General features: G+C 43.8%; 1 protein-coding gene across 6 annotated transcripts in view; it reads right to left on the bottom strand.

Moving 5' to 3' along the window:
* Positions 1-6,329: 6,329 nt before the first annotated feature.
* QRICH1 (glutamine rich 1) overlaps positions 6,330-20,348 on the bottom strand; it is a 29,920-nt gene continuing 15,901 nt past the window's right edge. For all 6 annotated transcript variants that reach the window (XM_024204877.3, XM_024204878.3, XM_024204875.3 and 3 more), the window contains 7 exons: positions 14,788-14,965; positions 13,422-13,576; positions 12,003-12,117; positions 9,655-9,763; positions 9,125-9,276; positions 8,250-8,340; positions 6,330-7,278 (listed from right to left, as the gene is read on the bottom strand). In XM_024204877.3, coding sequence (XP_024060645.1) covers positions 7,086-7,278; positions 8,250-8,340; positions 9,125-9,276; positions 9,655-9,763; positions 12,003-12,117; positions 13,422-13,576; positions 14,788-14,965 — 993 coding nt within the window. In that variant the 3' untranslated portion in view covers positions 6,330-7,085. The remainder of the gene's footprint in view (positions 7,279-8,249; positions 8,341-9,124; positions 9,277-9,654; positions 9,764-12,002; positions 12,118-13,421; positions 13,577-14,787; positions 14,966-20,348) is intronic.

Raw genomic sequence — 20,348 nt, 5'->3', positions numbered from 1 at the left:
CAGGACCCTCTGTTATTGCCACAGGCAGCCACTGAGGTCAAGAGCTGAAGATGCCAAAAGGGACTGACATTTATATAAATAATGTCTACTTAGGATGTGTTTTGGAAGGGATATTAAACCTCATACTTTAGGATTTAAAAGAATGAGAGCTAATGTAGGGGGCAGATTATCCAATTTTACACCCTCCTTTGAAGTGGTATTCAGACCTGCATGAGTTAGCAGCTGAAGAAATTTTGACCCCATTTCTAGATACATTTGGATTATTTAAAAACAAAAAAAACAAAACAAAAAAAAAAACACAACATTGAGATGGCTCAATCACCACCAGACTTCCATTCCACCTAACCCCTTCACCTCCTATTCATGTAGGTTTTCTGTTTTGTTACGGTTACCCCTCGCCCAACCATGGCTATGTAGTATTGTCTGGTGTTGCAGTGAGTTGTAAAATTATATAGTTGCATAATCCTATTGGAGCTCCTGTGAAGGATGGGGTATTTGAAAACATATACAACTAAGTCATGCACCTTTTTGGACTTTGCATTGTCTGTTTATGAAAAATAATCACAAAAAAGTTTTCATATTATTCAGTTTAAATCAGAGGGTCCCTCTTTTGGGGCCAGATTTTCAAGAAAGCTCAACACGTTGGGTGCCGAACTGTTTTGAAAGTCCCACTCCTTTTGCTACCACATAAATCTGGTTAGGACTGGATAGGATTCTTCTGATGACAGCGCAGGAGGGTGGGATTCTGCAGTTCTGGCAGCAGGGCTCTCCCAGCCTGTAGCCCATCATTGGGGTGACTGAGTTTAGTTTATCTTTTGGTTGATTGATTGTTTACTTTATTCCAATAACTTGATACTTAAGGGCAGCACCACATCTTTTATACTACATATTGCATGGTGTCGCAGTGACTATTTTGTTAAGCTGCTCTTATAACTTAAGGCTGTAGTCACTACAGAAATTGATCACTGCAGTTTTCTTTCAGTGACTCCCAATTTTCCTTAACAGGTACAACACAGTCTGTGGTAGCTGTACCTAGTACTCAGAACAGTATCATTTCATTCGAGAGAGAGAAGGAAAATTAAACTCCTTTTCTTCAGCCATGGAGTGAATCTTGTTTCCGGTTGTGCAATGTTAAGTTTTCAGTTTGTGTTGTAGGGTGGCAACTGTTGAGAAATATGGTCCTTGGCTTTCATAACATCCCTGGCTGTGATTTTATACATCTGAGCATCATTTCTTGGTCATTTCTCAGCTAAAACTGTTAGAGGTAGCGTTACAGAATTCATACACCCACATGCTGATTTCCACCTATTTAGAATTTTCTTGGACTACATTGAAGGAGATAAGATGCTATCAGTTTAGGATTTGATGTCCTGACTGACATACCAAAAGTGGCTTAGAGTAGTGATATTAAGGCAGTTGTTCCAGTTGGTCTTACTGAGCACTCAGGCAGAAGAGCATTTAGACATGTTTCTTTTTCTTTTTTTTTATTAAAGTGACACATTCCACCAACAGTAAATGTTGCCTACTGTAAGAGTGCCAGAAGTGAGGATGTCTTGCCTGCTTAAGATCTTTTGTTTATTTTAAAGGAAAGACGATGGTGGTACAGCTGCCCTATTCCAATGCAAGGCACATTTACCCTAACCTCAGCAGTGATACTAGAGCACAAAGTAGTAAACAGACAGGCAAGTTAGCTTCTGTTCCATTAGAAACACAAGGCAAGGTTTAATGGTTGTCAAACAGACTACAAAGGCTGCAGGGAAAGACATTTCATTTCCAAGGGGATTACAAAGATCAGAGGGTATAAGAGTAAAGTTAAATTAAAAAAATAGTTGAGTTCATCTCTTTAAAATGATTTGCAGTGTGAGTAACTCACAGGGGGAAAAAGCTACTGGAGAGCTGGAAGGTCACTTTGCGGGATGGCAATGACATATGCTGTTCAGACTAGGGTTCAATGTGGGAGGATGGACAAGACATTTCTGGCATGCAGGCTGCACCATTACCTGGGCTGCAACTAGAACCAGCCTTAGTGAGATGCATCCCCTACCCACCCCGTGCTCTTTTCTTACATTCCCTCATTAGAGACCAAGACCCAATTTATTCCTGATTTATGCTGGACTCAGTCCTGCCCTAACCCTCCTGATTAACTCAGTAGCAAGAACAGCTGGAAGCAGGCAACTGGAAACTTGGCTGCTGCGCACAGGCCATATGGGCAAAAATGTCTACTGCAGTGCTGAGAGCTGTGCCAGAGCCACACTGGAGGAAGGGATTGGCAGGCAAAGTGCCACAGCCATTGCGTCACATGTCTTTTGGCAGCTTAATATCCCCCACCCCCAGAACATGAACCATTCTCTCCTGGAAGAGGGTTCGAGATGCTCCTTACAGTAGGAAGATGTCAGCAATAGCTTGGATGTTTTCTATGCATTGGCTCCAATGAAACGGAACAGGCTGAAATGACGGGGCAACGTGCATTCCTTAAAATATCTGGGGAAGGAAAAGTCTCTCCGTAGGCTGCTGTTGGAACCTAGCAGCTCGGGATGCGCGGCTGGGAGAAGGGCCCCATGCCAGAGGCTGTAGCAGTTTCTATCCCATTTTAACAGTGATGTAAGAGTCAGAACGTTAAGATTAACCATTATTAAATAGGTTACACCTAGTGTGCAGCCATCATGCAACCCCTCAGACAGTCCAGCAAACAAAGGGAACAGTAAAACCCTCCGTCCCATACAGACAGAAAAGGGCTCTTTTCAGCCACTGTCCCCTTTCTTTTATGTGGCGACTGATCAAGAGAACTTGGGGTGGTGGACATAGCTTTTGTTCAATTCTAAGTTGACCAGGCAAATGGACTTGTTCTCTCCTAGGTCAGAGCAATCTGTCTCATTTCCACCCGGTGAGGATCAGTGCAAGGGAGGACTCCTGTTTAGAGTCACTTTCAGGTTCTGGATCCTAAAATGGAAGTTCTAGCTCCCACAACGAATCAGGCCAAGGCAGCATGCTTTGGAAACAGCTTCAGACATACAGCAGATTACCTCCTCCCAGAAACACGAGAGTCTAGGAATCAAGAAGTTAGAAAATGAAGGAACTATATTAAGTTACACTTAGACTGTCCTCTTCCTCCCTCCCCCTGCAGTAAGGGGCCAGGGGATGATCGTTTTCCACAGGCTGTCCTCCACTGCTTTGATCATTCCAATTTTACAGTAGTGACCACCTTCAAAAAAAGGAAATAAGGACATGATGGCACAGTGGACACCAAGTCTATGTAACAGACTATAAGTTTCCTGTAGGAGAGCAGTTATATTGCAATTTCATGAGACACAGGACAATACATGGAGGTCGGAGGTTAGAACACAAGAAGCTTCACAAAGCCACCATGTTCAATCATGCTACACTTTCTGTGGAGACAAATGGGCACAGAACAATTAAAAAACAAAATGCAGGGGGGCCTCAGACTAAATAACTAACCAAGCGGAGACAGAACAGACAAGGCTAACCCTGTATCAGTGGCACATACAAGGCAAAGGAAGGGAGTAAATTCTGGGTTAAATATGTACAACAGCAAGGTGTTTGGTACTCAAGAGGTGTTAGGTGGCATGTCCATCACTGAAACTCAAGCAGGGAGTGGAAAAACTGGATATAGAAAACCGTGCTAAAGAGAGAGCTATTTTACATCATTTAACCAGGAGCAGATTTGCCAATGACCTGGGTAAGACCTTAGGCCAACAGAGCGCTGTTGTCTAATCTGGGTAGAGTTCCTTCCAGGAGTCCTTAAAAATAAGGCTTTAGGGTGACCTTTCTAGAAAGGAAGGGTCGGATCACTCTTCACTATCAGAGCGTACAGGGTTTAAACTCCAGAAATATTGCAGACATTTTAAACTGGTTTCATAGAGCTGTGCAGACTGAAACAAGTTCTGTGAAGTCATCTGTAAAGCATAGTATATTGGATAGTCTAAGAAATGAAACTGGTATCAGACATTTTGATACCAGACAGTACAGAACACTGTACATCTTCAAGTCAACACCTTCATCTTCCATACACAGGAGAAAGCAAAAAGACAGGCCAGGGATGGAAAATCCTCAGTGTTTGCTAGGGCAAACCCAATAAAGATTTATAGGTTTATGTGGCCCTCTGTGCCTGCTAAACTCCCAATACTGTCCAAGTGAGTTGTGCTTCTCCAGGCTGAGTGGAGATCCTAAAGGATTACTTGACTCTCCACCAGTTACATTTTTTGATTTGCTCTTTACAGTAGCAAGTGAACAGCAATAAATACATGAGAATCAAGTATATTTTTAAGCAACATGGCATACAGCTTCACCACACAGCTCTGCCAGTGTACCTCAACTCAATCCTAACCTGCAACATCCCTTGTTATTCCATTGCTGGGTCTTGTCTGTCTGCCAAATTGTTTCAAGCTCTGGCAAGTTTATACTTACACAAAAATGTTATGTGAAGCCATATATCAAACCATTCCATCCACTTAGTACTTGGCGGAGGAAAGAATAGCCAGTCAGCTTCCATTTTCGTATTGCGCTCGGATTTAATTAACAGTGGATGGGCCCACTCCGACCTCTGGGAAGGCTGGATTTAGGCTCCTATGCGGCATTCCAGGGACAGTGACTTGAGGATGGGTGTTTAGCCTGCACATGCTTATTTCTCAGGGTCACTTGCTCTCTGAGCAGAAGGCGGGATGCTCCCCTCTCAAATCCAACATTCAGGGCAGCTGTTTACCCAAGTGATCTAGAGATTAGCTCCATGCAGGCCCAGACACCCGTAGCACAATACGCATGCGTCTCTGCTCCCTTGAGCAGAGCAATGGCTACCTAGCCCATAACTCTGTCCTTAAATAATCGAACTGGCGCTTGGAGAATACTGCGGTCATTGGAACACAGTGACGAGGTTATGGCATCGGATAGTAGCCAAGCCAAGAAGTGTTACCAACACTGACAATTCCCTGCCAGAGGAAGAGTGCTGCTGATAATCCCGATTGCTGCACTTAGCTGAGGGTATGATGGCAGCTTTACACTCCACCTGTCCCCATTCTCTTTTCCTGCCCCACAGGGACTAGAGTATCAGCCAGATACTGCCAGCAGTCGTTGAGGTGGGACTTTGCTTAGCTCACCACTCTGGGTGTTGATGTCGGTAAGCAACAGAGGGAGCAAGGGAGCATCAAACCCACCACACAGGGGATGCACGACTTCCTGCAGCAGTTACCCAAACATTTCTTACCAAGTTATGCTTCGAAAAGTTCTCTTCAGGGGCCAATCCCTCCTCATGTTCATACTCCGGCATATCTGCATTCTAACGGTTTGACACAAGGAGCCTTCCACCAAGCCCAAGTATCACATGCTAGGACCAGAAGTCTTCACTGGACACGCCTCCACATCAAACAGGATGGCACACGGGCAGGTAACATTATGGACAGTCCTGATTTAGGGGCAGAGTCTATCCTTGGTGCACATGTACAGATCAGAGGGAGGACACACCCTGCTTGCAAATGTAAATAGGGAGGCGACAAATGGAAGCCTCAAGACTCTCTCGTACGGTAATGGAGGAGCTTCCATTTATAGGACTGCAATAGAGGGAGAAGAGGGGAAGGCAGATTCAAGAAGCGTCACCTCCTCATGTCCAAGAAGCTGGTAGCTCAATAACCTCAAGCCTCGCTAGAGTGAGCTCCGATTTCAAGCACAGCGGACAATCTATTCTCTTCGGAAGCCACCAGAAATGTTATGTTGTCAAAATACAGCAGCCATTGAAGATGCAGTGAGGCAAGTGCCGTGGGTCTGATTTAAAAAAAGAACTACAACCCCTGACAACTCTTGAAACTATACAACTATGATACCGATATGCGAGCCAGCCAGCCATACAGCCTGAAAAGCATTTTCTCCCCTAACCCTCTAGCCACTGGTCAGGTGCTTTGGGGCTGAGGCTGGGGAGAGGCGTTGCCTGTGCCTGAAGCCCCACACATTGGCCTCTGCTGCAGACAGGACACTGGTCTGGATGGACCAATAAGCTGATCTGGTGCAATAGCAAATTCCTTGTTCCTAGCTGGACACGAAGTTCTATCAGCAAACTGGTTTCTCTCAACGGTAAGTTATTACACTGAAGAAAAAAGCTGACCCAATGTGCAACACTAAAGAAGGACCTGGACATCCTAACAGGAGTGAATTCCTTCAGACCTTCAAAGTTTGGAGGGGCGGGAAAGAGGAAAAGGGTCCAGGGGAAATCACACTGAAAAGCATATGTGGGGGGATGAGAACAACCCAATTACACTGATCTTTTTAAAATGCTCCCTCTTGCAGCTCTTGCGCTCTTCCCCAAATAAAGACACTGTTCAATGGCATGTTGAAAAGACGTGCTCGTCATTCTTAATAAACAACTAGAGTAAGAATACATAAGAGAAACAGGGCGGTATCTTTATATGATACACAAGTGTATGGTACAAGAACTCCAGCAGGCACAGGAGCCTCAAGGTTTAAGGCCTCAATGTCAGGCCAAAAAAAGAAGGTGTGGTAAAGTTGTTTTTTTTTGTTTTTTGTTTTTTTTACTTTTAACATCTAAAAATGTCACTTAAAGGTCTGAATAGAAATTGTTTTTTAGAAATCATAATTGCAGTTCACTCTCCTCCTCCTCCTTCTTCTTCTTCCAGGACAACAGCAAATTAATGTCTGAGCACAAAGGAGAGACACCTGCCTCTCCTTGGCTGGCTGAGCAGGTCCATCCATCATTCTGCGCTCTCCAGGCTGCACGTGCTCTGAGGAGGCATCAGAGGCCCCAGCCATCCAGGCCAATCCCATAGCTCATGTTCTGTTTTCTACATCATAAAAAACCAAAGTCAACCAGCAGTTTCAACAGCTCTGAGCTGGCAGAGAAATGCAGCCTCCAATGGTTCTAACAGCTCAGTGTGTTTGGTAGGATACACAATGGGTAGGTTTTCCTTTTAGATTCTTTTAAACAGAAGAAGCCTAAAAGGGCTTCATAACTACACCAATAAAAAACAAAACGTAGGCATCTCCTTTAGTGTAAAAGTCTGTACAATTTATCCTTGCTCGTCATCCCCCCACCACCCCACCCCCTCTGAGCTGGGAAGGATGCCTTAGTGCATGGTGCTGGCATTAGCCACAGCAATAGCTTCCTGAATCTCTCGTATCACCAGGATCCGAGTGAGCATCTGCTCCATCTGCTCTCTGCTGATTGGCTGGATGGAATACCAGATCGGGCTGTTGGGGGCTACCACCGGCTCCGGAGTTAAGTAAAACGTGTCATTCCGGCCTTTCACACTCTGGGGGCTGCAAGGGGGGAAACAAAATCAGAAACAGGCAGGCTAGTAACATGTCCTGGAACAGGTAACCTCACCCTATTCACCCTGGGGCTTTACGATTCCTTACAGTGAATGTTGGGCTGATGAAAGGTGCAAGACTAGAAGAGCCATGGAAACACAGGTACAATTATGGGCAATGGTAGGACAAGTTTCTCCTACCAATGGGTCCCACCCAGCCCTAGACAGTTCTCCTCTAGGGGAAAAAGGGGAGTTCTGTCTTAATGACTCACTCAGCCACTGGACTAAGTCAAGGCTAACAATAAAGAGCCCCCCCCGCTATATAGTGGACCTATATTCACTAGGAAAGATTAAACTCCTTTCACTTGGGTACCAAAGGTTACCATTTAGCCTTTTAAGAGTCAGTTTTCTTCTCAGACTCCATTTTCACTTCAGTAAAGCTAGTTGTGGTGCTGTCCAGGAAGGAGGGGAGTGTACACAAATTCAGCTACTAAGAGACCTCTCTCATGTCTAATATTCAAAACAAACTTCCATTTTTGTGGCTGCCACCACCTGGGTCTCTCCAACATCTCACCCAAAGCAGAGGGCACTTCCATCAGATGTGCTGTCAGTGCACCTGTGGGCTAAGGGGCCACTGCACAAGCTCAACCGCTCTGACGTCTATCACCACAAGTAAACCCTGGGATAAACACTTACAATTCACACTTCATGATTTAGCCCCTTCAAATAGTGAGCAAAACAGGATTTTAGTAAAAAAAATTTAATGCAACTCTGGACCAAAGTTTACCCTCTATTATGGGCATGCACCTCCTATTGAAGTCCCCTACATAGTTAATGTATTTAACATACAAACTATACCGATATTACAGAGAGAGAAATACTGTCCCAAAGACAAAGTTAGCTATCTTTCTGCAGCTATAAAATGCAATCTAGGTACACATTTATAGAAGATAAGCAACCCCACGTGACAGGAGCTCTCACCATTTGAAGAGGTAGAAGTCATAGAGCTTTATGGGGCACCGCAGGGGGTTCTCTGGATTCTCAGTCTGCTCTGCATACATGTCATCTGTAACTGCAAACCAACCCCCCCCAAAAAACCACAGTGTGTCAAACTGAGTACAGGAAACTGTAGTAGAACAATAGTAGATAATAAAATAAGCAACGTCAAGCAGCCTCAATGTTTGCAAATCCTATGTCATCATACGTCATCTCATGAGTTACCAGCTGCAGGAAAGGTAAAAGGAGCCAGATCACTGCCCCAAAGCATAGCTCACTTGTTATCAGCCAGAAACCTCCAGGTATTGCTTTTGGCTATCTGCTTTATCACCAAGACCCACTCATTAACCCACCATCTAGCTATAACCCCTGAAAGGCAGGAAGTCTGGTTAAATGAAACGCCAGTACCTGAGCCAGTGGAAGCTTAGGTCAACAGGCCATACTCTACCTCTAAACTCCATGAATGTACCCAGGAGTCAAGTGCTTCCACTGAGAGAAGAGAACACTCATATTCCTCTCCTTGCTCAGAGGCCCTTGCATCACAACAGTGCCTGTGCCTGGGAGAATGAGACTGGAAACTAATCCCCAACTCTTCCGATGGAGGCCTGTGTGCCTCAGATAAATATCAGCTAACAGCCACTCAACTCTATGTCAGAAGGCATCATGCTCTCACGAAACACACAGACGTGCTTCATCTCTGATCACCTAGCTACTGGGGGAGGATCTTTTTGTCAAAGACATTGGTTTCTTGCACCCCACCTGAAGGCACCTGCAAGTCTCTTTATAAGACTAGTACAGACCAGGTCCGTCAATCCGAGACATTCTCAAGAAGGCTTCTCCTCTCCTCATGTACACTCTACCTTTCTGGCCTGTCTGGTGTATGCCAAGTGCCTTCAGGTACCGGATACTCGTGCTCTTATCCTTGGGATTGGAAGGGTTCTTCTTGGTCTGCCTCAAGACCTTGGAGAAGGCCAACTTCATATGCTGGTCTACCGTTTTCAACAGGAAGTACCTGAACAGTGAGAATAGGACACAGGACATTTATGGGGCAAACAAAGCCTTACTTAGCCTCTCATCTGACAGTGAAGTGGCAATCTTTACTCGCTATGAGCCAGCCAGGGTTCAAACCAGCATCTGAAAGTCAGGTGGTATTCTGAGCAGCATAACACAAGAAAAGGCAGATGCAAGTCCAGGTTTCTCTTTGTTAGTTCACTTCCTTGTTTTGCTGCATATAATTTCTTGTATAAAGGGACTGCTCTGGGATTTGCTCCCATGTCCCTAACCATTAAAAAAGCAGTGACCACATCTTAGTCCAATGCAGTTTCCTGTCAGTCCTGTCAAGGATGCTGCAAGTTCCTTGGCCATTAAATCAACTGTCCCAAATACTTACTTGGTGTTAAAGAACATCAGTGTAGTGAGCAAGGTGGAAGGAGAGTGAGCTCCCAGCTGCTTGCACTCCCACAGCATCTCTTCTGTTACATGGCTGGGGAGGACATAACCTGCAACAATCAGAAGTCAGCATCACCCACTGAGGTAGTTACAATATGAACACAAGAGGCACTTCCAGGGATACACACTAGAAAAAGATTCCTTGGGGAAGGGAAAACAGATTAATTCTCCCATTTCACAGTTGCTCATTTTGATATCAACCTTTAATAAGCGAGAATGAGCAAGCTGATGGAATGGAACAAATTGAGCTGTTGGCCCTATGTGCATCTTCAGTCTACGTACAGGGTCAAACACTATTTGGATATGTGTACTCTTGATTTTCCTTTGTGCAGAAGAGTAATTCTACACTCCAAACACCTAGATACACAGCAACACAACAAACAGTATGAACCCCAGAGCTCATGCAATGGCACAGAGAACAAAGCATAAATCAAACAGGCAGAGGGAAAAAAAGGATCTGAAACCCACCACACTACTTAAGCAGAAGTATCTGAACACAAATGTAAGATGGATTGACAGATGATCAGACCAAACTAAGAGCAAGGGGAATAAAAATCTGAAGAAACAGATTTCTATCCCCTGAAAATGTGATCCTTTAGTTCTCATCTGAGTAGGTGTAATCTTCCCTACTGCAGCAATAGCATAACTTGTTCATGCGAGGTCTGTTCCTTTATCGGACACCCACATGTACAGAGTGAAGCCCACATAGACATCCCGACCCTACTCTGAATGAAGGGTTTAATGTTCAGAAGTTTTTGGCTGCAACATCTCCAAGGCTCTGCCTAAAACCACCCACAAATGGATTCCAAAATCCACTAAGTTCAGAACAAGCCACGCCTTAGGGCAAATCTCTGGTTTTATCACCTGAAGCTGCGCTAGTCGCTCATCAGTGGCACAGAACACTAAAAGCAAAATGCATTGCAATTCAAATCAGATCGCTTGCCTCATGGACACCAAGGGTAAGCCACTAGGAGGTAGTATAAGAACATAATGGCCATACTGGGTCAGACCAAAGGTCCATTTAGTCCAGTATCCTGTCTTCTGATAGTGGCCAATGCCAGGTGCCCCAGAGGGAATGAACAGAACAGGAAATCATCAGGTCATCCATCCCCTGTTACCCATTCCCAGTTCCTGGCAAACAGGGGCTAGGGACACCATCCCTGCCCATCCTGGCTAATAGCCATTGATGGTCCTATCCTCCATGAACTTCTCTAGTTCTTTTTTGAACCCTGTTATAATCTTGGCCTTCACAACATCCTCTGGCAAGGAGTTCCACAGGTTGACTGTGCATTGTGTGAAGAAATACTTCCTTTTGTTTGTTTTAAAACCCGCTGCCTATTAATTTCCTTTGGTGACCCCTAGTTGAAGTGTTATTTACTCCTCATAACACAAGCTTATTTACTTTCTCCACACCAGTCATGATTTTATGGACCTCTATATTATCCCCCCTTAGTCGTCCCTTTTCCAAGATGAAAAGTCCCAATCTTATTAATCTCTCCTCACATGGAAGCCGTTCCATATCCCTAATCATTTCTGTCGCCCTTTTCTGAACATTTTGCAATTCCAATATATCTTTTTTGAGATGGGGCAACCACATCTGCACACAGTATTCAAGACATGGGCGTACCAAGGATTTAAATAGTGTCAATATGATATATTCTGTCTTATTATCTATCCCTTTCGTAATGATTCCCAACATTCTGTTCGCTTTTTTGACTGCCACTGCACATTGAGTGGATGTTTTCAGAGAACTATCCACACTGACTCCAAGATCTCTCTCCGGAGTGATAACAGCTAATTTAGACTCCATTTTATATGGATAGTTGGGATTCTGTTTTCTAATGTGCATTACTTTGCATTTATCAACACTGAATTTCATCTGCCATTTATGAATCCATCTCTGCTCAACAACTCATGCATTCCTTAGAAGGGGCATCAACCCCACACTCCCGATGTCCTAAAGATTAACAAGTTCTCAGAACCCCTTAGAGAGTAAGTTAAATGGTGCACAGAATCAAGCCTAACTAAACCCTTAAAACAGAAGTCAGGACTGCAGTCTGGTGCACAAAACCCTCTGAAATATTTGTACTTATTGCAGGCTCTGGAAAACTTCCCTCCCCAGCTCAGTGAAAGTTAAGGGATGTTCCTCTGCTCAAGTGCTTCTTCCGATCTGTTTCTAGTCTCAGCTTTCAGAAAGATGACACCAGCAAGCTTAAAGCTCTCTTGCATCCCACCCCTACCCCACCATGTCTGAGAGGCCTCTTCCTAAAGCAGAGAAAAAGCTCTTACCAAGAGGGGTGACCCGGGGCTGTACATCCTTGAGAACTTCATGTAACCACTCGGTAAACCGTATATAATAGAGATCCGAGAAAATGTCATCTACTCGTCCATTTTCAAAGAGATACTGCAAAGAGAGACATTCACAACATAGTCCGATATAACAGCATCAAGCAAGCTCCTATCAGAGGATCTCTCTCTTTGGGATGTAATGAGCCCCCCTCCCAGGCTCAAGGCCCAGGCACTAGTCAGGTTTATGTATTTCCTGCTTTACTGTAGTCATTATTTGCTGGAGAGGTTCCATAGGGTACACCTGGGAGACTACAAATACCCCTGTACTGATCACAGTGTGCCAGGCATAATCATAATTACTGCTATATGAGTGGATAACAAAGAAGAGGAAGAATCTTAAAAGCAAAGGTAGCTGGCCCTCAGCTTATTTACAAAAGGATGAGTTTATTTGAAATTTACATTTCAATTATTGCCCTGCGTGCACTGGGATTGTTTCTTTAAGGTACAAATATCCTCTCACATTATTGAATAAAGAAAATACTGTTGCAAACCCAGATTCTCTCTTCTCTATACCAAGTAATAGGCCTCCATTCACATTTCAGGCAAGTCAAAGCTGAAACACTGATTTTAAGCAGGACAGACTAGATCTAGAGCATTACACTTTTCTGGGGGGGGGGGGGGGGGCGACACGACTTTCCCATTAAATTCTCACCACATTATTTCATTTAGTTAATAGCAACTATTTTGTTTCTAATTGCAAGCTAGTATCCCTTTAAAAATTCTATCTACTAATTAAGGTCTCAAACTGTCCATTCTTAAAGCTGCATGTTCTGTCAGCAATCACAGAAGAGGTTTCCCGAATTCATTCATTTTTCCATATATAAAACAAAGCTAGAGAGCTTAATATTAATAGCAACTGCCACTCTCATTCTAGGTCAGGGGTGGCCAACCTGTGGCTCCGGAGCCACATACAGCTGCTTGTATAGGCACCGACTCCAGCGCTGGAGCTACAGGCGCCAACTTTCCAATGTGCCGGGGGGTGCTCACTGTTCTGCCACAAGCCCTGCCCCCACTGCACACCTTCCCACGCCCTCCACCGAGCTTGTCATGCCCTTGCTCCTCCCCCTCTCCCCCAGAGCCTCCTGCACGCCACGAAACAGCTGATCCGGCGGTGCAGGGGAGGGAGGGAGGGAGGGGGAGGCACTGATCGGCGGGGCTGCCAGTTGGTGGGAGGCACTGGCAGTGCTCTTTGGCAATGTACATTGGTAAATTCTGGCTCCTTCTCAGGCTCAGGTTGGCCACCCGTTCTAGGTCTTACACAGAGAAAGCTATCTACAAATACTGTTTGATCACAGCATATGCACAGTTTTGTTGTGTGCACACAGCATAAAATAAGAGATGAGGGCTTTCCCCTCCTACCTTCTGAATACATAGGAAGATATAGTAGAGTACATCTGGATCATATGGTTCGCCTTCACCATTGCGAGCTTCTCGTGTCATCAAGCATAGCCCATAATTCAACTCAGCCACAGCAGAGGAGATGAGATCTTCCTGGAATCTCAGCAGCTGGCGTCCTGCAAAGCAAAATGTCATGATGAATTTGCTAAAAAACAACAAAAACAAAAGAACCACACACCACACAGACAGTTTTTCAAGCATTATCTTCCATTTCACCACTGTCCATTCCCCTCCCAATATGCTCCCCCACTTCCAAACAGCTCCTTTAGCACCTCATACTCCCCACTATAAGATTAACATCGGGAGCAATGGAGACCTTAAGCATTCATAAATCAACTCAGAGAAGCAGGGAAAAACATTTAGAGAAAACTGACACCACCACCCATTCTATATAGAGACCATCTCCTTCTCCATTCTCTGCAATGGAGCATTTTTCCTGCAGCAATGGGAAAGCCAGAACAAACCCAGAACAGCATTTGCTGATTCATTAAGTAGCTGGTGTATGGGGCTATTTTGTTCCTGTAACTGGCACTCATCCATCACAGTCCTACATGGCCTTTTCTGTGGCCACCAAACTACGTTCTTGAGCTAGTAGCTCAATATGGAACAGAAATACTTCTTGGAATGTTTCATGATGCAGTTGGCAAAGACAAACCATTCTTAGGCTTGGAAGGATTAGATTATTTGGTAAATGTCGGTAAGTGTCGATTTCACTGTACACAGAAACTAGATTTCCACTGATAATCATTGAAATTTACAGATAAGCAGCATTTCATACTTTGAGTTTGCTTTAAGTATATTTATGTGTGTATGCTTTAACATGTGATGTTGAAAATGTGTGTTTAACGGTTGTAAAGTTATTTTTTTGAATCTCAATGACTACGGTCATTAAATAATTATAGGCTGTGCCCCCCAGGATTTCTTACAACTGTGAAAATTAAGATAAAATTAGGGGAAATAATATTATCCTTTAAAGTTTTATAGATACAGAAGTTCAATTCTGCCAAGCCTAACCATCACACTGTGACAAATTGAACTCGAGATCCCAAACTACAATCACCACTCAAACCAGGAGGGAGTTTTCCTAACAAAAGGAATGGAACATTGCAGTGGTTCTGCTGAACAGGAAAATGATCCTTGAAGTCAGGGTAGATAGAAGGGTTGAGAGAGATTTGGAGCTTAGGAAAACTAGGTAGGTAGCTCTAGTCTGAACCAAGTGTAGTCTTGTTTCATTTGCTACCTGATCCCTACTTGAAACCAAATTTCTAGTGGTGAAAACATGGAGTAAAATATACCATGCCAGATAACTCCCTCCCATGACACTTACTGCCAATAGGGGCTAGCCTGTTCTGAGACTCCTTTTCCAGCTCGGCATTCTTGGTCTGTGCCCAGCTTTTCCACACTTCGAGCCCTTCTTCTGGCTTCAGAGAATTCGGAAGCAGGAGTTCAGGTGAAGGCTGAGGCTGTGGCTGTGGCTCCACTTCAGCTACCTGAACAGTTTGAGCCTGAGAAAGAAAACCACTTCTAGTCACATTTCCTTCGAGGTGCAACATGTCTTTTTTGCCTCATTTTTCTTGTCTTGTAGCACCATCTCCCCACTCCCAGTAGTAAATGTTGCCATGATGAATAGCAACTCACTCATATCTCAGTAACAGGCATGATATATGAACATAAAAGGAGGACTTTAGTGTCATATCAGTGATCATGCATGAACAATCCAAAAATATTCTCTGATCCCCAAGACCAGCTACATTTTCACTGCAGGCAGGTATTTTGAAAAGCCTCCAGTCCATTCCATGTGGGTAGTTTAAACCCAGTATTGCAAAATTTTCCAGAAGTGTTCCCGCCATTCACCCAGATCATGAAGACCATTTATATTTTACTTACGCATGCACAGAGAGGCAAATAATTTTCACCAGAGGTAAAGAACTTTACAGGACACAACATCTCAGAGTAATTTTTTCCTGTATTCATGAATAGAATAGGTGAATCTATTGATTTATCAGGTCACATTCGCTTCAATCACTTTTTCCCTGGTTGACGGGAAAATTAGCTTAAACAGTGTTACAATGGTTTTTGAATTAGATCTAGAGTTAACAGCAATACAATGCACGCTGAAGATTGGTCTCAGGAGCCAGGTATTTGGAGCTTTTAGAGAGAAAGGCTGCCCTCTAGTGGGAGACAGTAGCAAGGTGGCAACACTTTAAAAAAAGGAAAAAAAACCTTGAGTAAGTTCCATTCTATCAGAAGGGCATCTTCTCTCCGCTTTACTAGTGGTGACACTACAGTTGCCAGTAGAGTCAATGGCAATTACGCTAATAAATGAACTTTCATAAAATGGCACTTGTGCCAACATTGCAGTTTGAAGACACGAAGGCTCACCCTACTCTAAGAAGGGCCACTCACAATGGACTCTTTATTCTGAAGCAATTAACATACAAAAAACAACAGTTGCAACACTATTATAATCCCAGGTGAGCAACATACCACTAGATAAGCCAGGCTCTGGGTAGGTTACTACATACATGCACATTGTGGTGTCCTGTTGATAGCCTACTCCATCCTTATCCTGCAAGGATAGGATGCTTGTAAATGTCAGTTTCACCTATTTACATGAAGGAGCAGCTAGAGAACAGAGATACCATGCAATCTACATAGTGATCTCTACCACCTTTAATACAGTCCCTCTTTAAAAAGGCAGAGAACATGAAAATCTCCATTTGATCTGTCAATTGCCAAGTGTCTCAGAATTTGTTGTTGTTACCTTATGAATACGTTTTTTCATATTTAGTGACCGCTCAAATCACCGATACTAAAATGCCAGTCAATTTCACCAACAATTCCGTATACTGCTCCCAACCTACTGAAAAACTAGTTGCTAATCTATGCAAGTATTCTGGAAAATGTCTCTAATATGTCACATTATCTATTGGGAAGTTTAACAAAAACACTGCAAGAGGAGTCTTCCCTTGACAACAGAGCCCCAGAGTCAAAGTTTGTCACCTCAAGCTGCAGACACTGTTTCACAACATGGTGCCCGCTATGCAGCCAGTCACTCCAACCTGTTCATCCAGCATGACCTATGAGGGCTGACCAGTTGTTTACAAGCTGTACAGGAAGGGATACACTTAATCCCCTTCTACACTTCCACCTCCTCATACAGAGCTTTTGTATTTACTTGAACTGAAAGCTAATGGGATTAATTGTTCATTTGATTAAGGGCTGTATTCTCATCTCACTTACCTTGAAAATTTACAAGTGAGGGATTCTTAGCCAATACAGGGCCCCCTTTTCACATCCACTCCCATTAGAGAAGGTAAAAGGCAAGTTAACAAAAGGGGGAGCCACATGCACATCCAAAAAATGGAAGCGTTGCTACATTTAAGATACCAAATCAAGCAATTTATTATCACCCAAAAATAATTAATTAATTAATTAATAAATATCTCTCTCTCTCTCTCTCTCTCTCTCTCTCTCTCTCTCTCTCACTCAATGCATGTTTGAGGAAGTACTTTCCTTTGGAAGTCTCCTTTCACTGAAGCCCCACAGAACTATGGTGAAGACAATGCAAGGTTTACAAGGGAGAAGTCCACAGCATTACTGACCAATGAAAAGCAAGTCTGCTAAAGGCACAAACCCTGTAATAACCTCAGACATGAGTTTTTAGACACAGACTGAGTGCATCCCAGTGTCAGCTCTCCTCATCACCTGCCAGCGGCTGTTTACACAACAGCACCTATATTACAGAAAGTGGAGCTAGGGCAGAATCTGAGACCAAGGCCTTTAATTGAAGGGGCTCTGCTTTTACCATCAGGGCAAACAGGGATGAAGCTTAACTTGACAAAAACAACTGTCTTGGGGAAAGACAGAGCCCAGGGGTGAGGCATGGCCCCACATTTGCAGACCGACTCTTCTTGAATGCTGTCTCCTTGCTCCCCATGAAATGACAAAGTTTTCACTGACACTTAGTCTAGCACAAGAAGAGCACTGCCTATCTTCCTCAAGTACCTCACAATCACTCTCAGTCTAAGGGCTGGCAGTTGGGCTGGAGAAGCAATTCCCAGTGCAGTGAATTGATTGACATGCTTCTACTTTTCCTTACTCATGAACAACATACCTGCCCAGACAGCCGGTAGCTAGATGGATATTGGGGGCAGGGAGGGGCGCATATCAGTAAGTACTGCGAAAAGCTCTGGGTTTTGAGAAGCTCATTCCACAGCAGTAGCAGGTCAAACTCCTCAAGATACTCCTACAGCAGCAAAGGGGGTCAGAAGGACCCATCCTTTCCTTTTCAGTAATAATCCAAAAAGGATAACTCTACAGGTGGGCACAGGGACAGGCCCAGAAGGGCAGAGGTTTAGTTATCCTGGCAGCTTTATCACCCTTCCTCTAGAATGGAAGACTGAATTCCAACTTGCCTAGATATTCCTGGCACTAGAAGACACACTACTCCCCAGCAGACCAAGAAGGTGCTATAGGTGTGCTGTACTGCTGTGCAGGGGAATGCTAAGCAGACGTAGGGAGGGGTTATTACTCCTGTATGAGGGGTTAGTCAGACCATTACTGAACTACTGCTTCCAGTTCTTGGGTTCACACTTCCAAAAGATAACAAATAGGACAGAGTTCAGACGAGAGCTACAAGGATGACTAGAGGGCTGGAAAAACCTGCCTTGCAGTGAGGCTAAAGCAGCTCCACCTATTTAGTTTCCCCAAGAGAAGATTAAGAGGTGACTTGATCATGGGCTAAAGTACCTGCCTCCATGGGAGGCTGGGGGAGATTGGAGATCGGAGGGCTCTGTAATCTAGCAGATGAAGGCAGAACATCCAATGGCTAGAAGCTGAAACTAAACCAATTTAGACCAGAAATAAGGCAGTTTTTAAGGAGGGTAATTAACCACTAGAACTTACTGAGAGATGTGGTGGGTTCTTTTAAATCAAGGCTAGACATCCTTTTAAAAAGAGACTCTCTACTTCAACCAAAAGTTATAGGACTGACGTAGGAATCACTTGGTGAAATTCTATGGCCTGTGTTATGCAGGACGTCTGATAAGGATTAATTAAAATGATCCCTTCGGACCTTAAAACCTGTGGGTGAAATCATTGCTTCACTGCAGTCAGTGGAAACTCACATTTACTTCAACAGAACCTGAATTTCATCCTATGAAAACCACTGAGGCATATGGCTACTAGTCTGACACCTAGCAAGAGAGGATACTCCCACCACCATGTGTATTATGGAACTAAGGTTGCAGTCAAGTTTAAATTATTTTTTAAATAAATGCTTCCTTGTATAAAAAGGGAAATAAAAACCACCCAGGAAACTACAGACCAGTTAGTTTAACTTCTGTGCCAGGGAAGATAATGGAGCAAGTAATTAAGGGAATCATCTGCAAGCACTTGGAAGGTGGTAAGGTGATAGGGAATAGCCAGCATGGATTTGTAAAGAACAAATCGTGTCAAACCAATCTGATAGCTTTCTTTGATAGAATCATAGAATATCAGGGTTGGAAGGGACCTCAGGAGGTCATCTAGTCCAACCCCCTGCTCAAAGCAGGACCAATCCCCAGACAGATTTTTGCCCCAAATCCCTAAATGGCCCCCTCAAGGATTGAACTCACAACCCTGGGTTTAGCAGGCCAATGCTCAAACCACTGAACTATCCCTCCCTCCTGGTGGAGTACAGGAGTCGAGGGCAGAGCGATCGGGGATCGATATATAGGATAACGAGTCTTGTGGATAAGGGAGAAGCAGTGGATGTGGTATACCTAGACTTTAGTAAGGCATTTGATACGGTCTCGCATGATATTCTTATTGATAAACTAGGCAAATAAAACTTAGATGGGGCTGCTATAAGGTGGGTGCATATCTGAGGATAGAACAAGAAGCAATGGGCTTAAACTGCAGCAAGGGAGGTCTAGGTTGGACATTAGGAAAAAGTTCCTAACTGTCAGGGTGGTTAAACACTGGAATAAATTGCCTAGGGAGGTTGTGGAATCTCCATCTCTGGAGATATTTAAGAGTAGGTTAGATAAATGTCTATCAGGGATGGTCTAGACAGTATTGGTCCTGCCATGAGGGCAGGGGACTGGACTCGATGACCTCTCGAGGTCGCTTCCAGTCCTAGAATCTATGAAAAAAAAAAAATCTATGAATTTGTACTAGCATCTTAAGTTTTAAAAATCTTCTCTAAAAACATTTATGCTGGTGGATTTTGGTGCATGGGTTTTGCAATTCCGTTAGTGACATACTAGTCACTTTCTTGTTCCCGTGGACTAGCACAATGTTCAGAGCTGACATGCCTATATGTGTGTAGTAACAGACATTTACATACAAAAGGATTTATGAAATTTAAAAAAGCTAAAATGTAAAATGTTTTTAAAGAGGTTTGCCCCTAAGTTACCTATTTCCCTGTAAAGACAGCAAGATATTTGGCCATTGTGTACACCAAGCACTCTAAAAAAAGATGCTGTTTAAATTAGTTTCCAGTACCCATTCATATTATGTCTGTATTCCTGCACACCAGGCATTTACTAGAAACGGGACATGGTGTAGAGACAGACTGGTACATCTGATCATCAATGAGATGTGTTCCATCAGCTGACAAACCCTCAGCTTTCTGTCAAGTGTCTGGTGCTACTCTGAGCGGAGTGATTCAAAGTGACTGGTGAAGTGGCTAGCATCTGGTGCATCACATTAGTTCCACTAGCGGGGGCTCTATTCCAATACAGTAACAAGAACAGCTCAGAACATTAACTCAGCACAGGAGAGTATTGAAGTATTAAAAATACCTGCTAATATAAAATTTGCTACAAGTATACTGCCTCATTGACACTAGAGGCCAGAACAGCAGTTTCACCTTCTGATTCTTGCCCCCCATAATCATGCCCC

Source organism: Terrapene carolina, unplaced genomic scaffold (assembly GCF_002925995.2).
Source record: "Terrapene carolina triunguis isolate 2854851 unplaced genomic scaffold, T_m_triunguis-2.0 Scaffold89, whole genome shotgun sequence".
NCBI classification, from domain to species: Eukaryota; Metazoa; Chordata; order Testudines; family Emydidae; genus Terrapene; species Terrapene triunguis.
The sequence above is the reverse complement of the archived record's forward strand: the minus strand, read 5'-3'. Positions and strand labels throughout refer to the sequence as shown.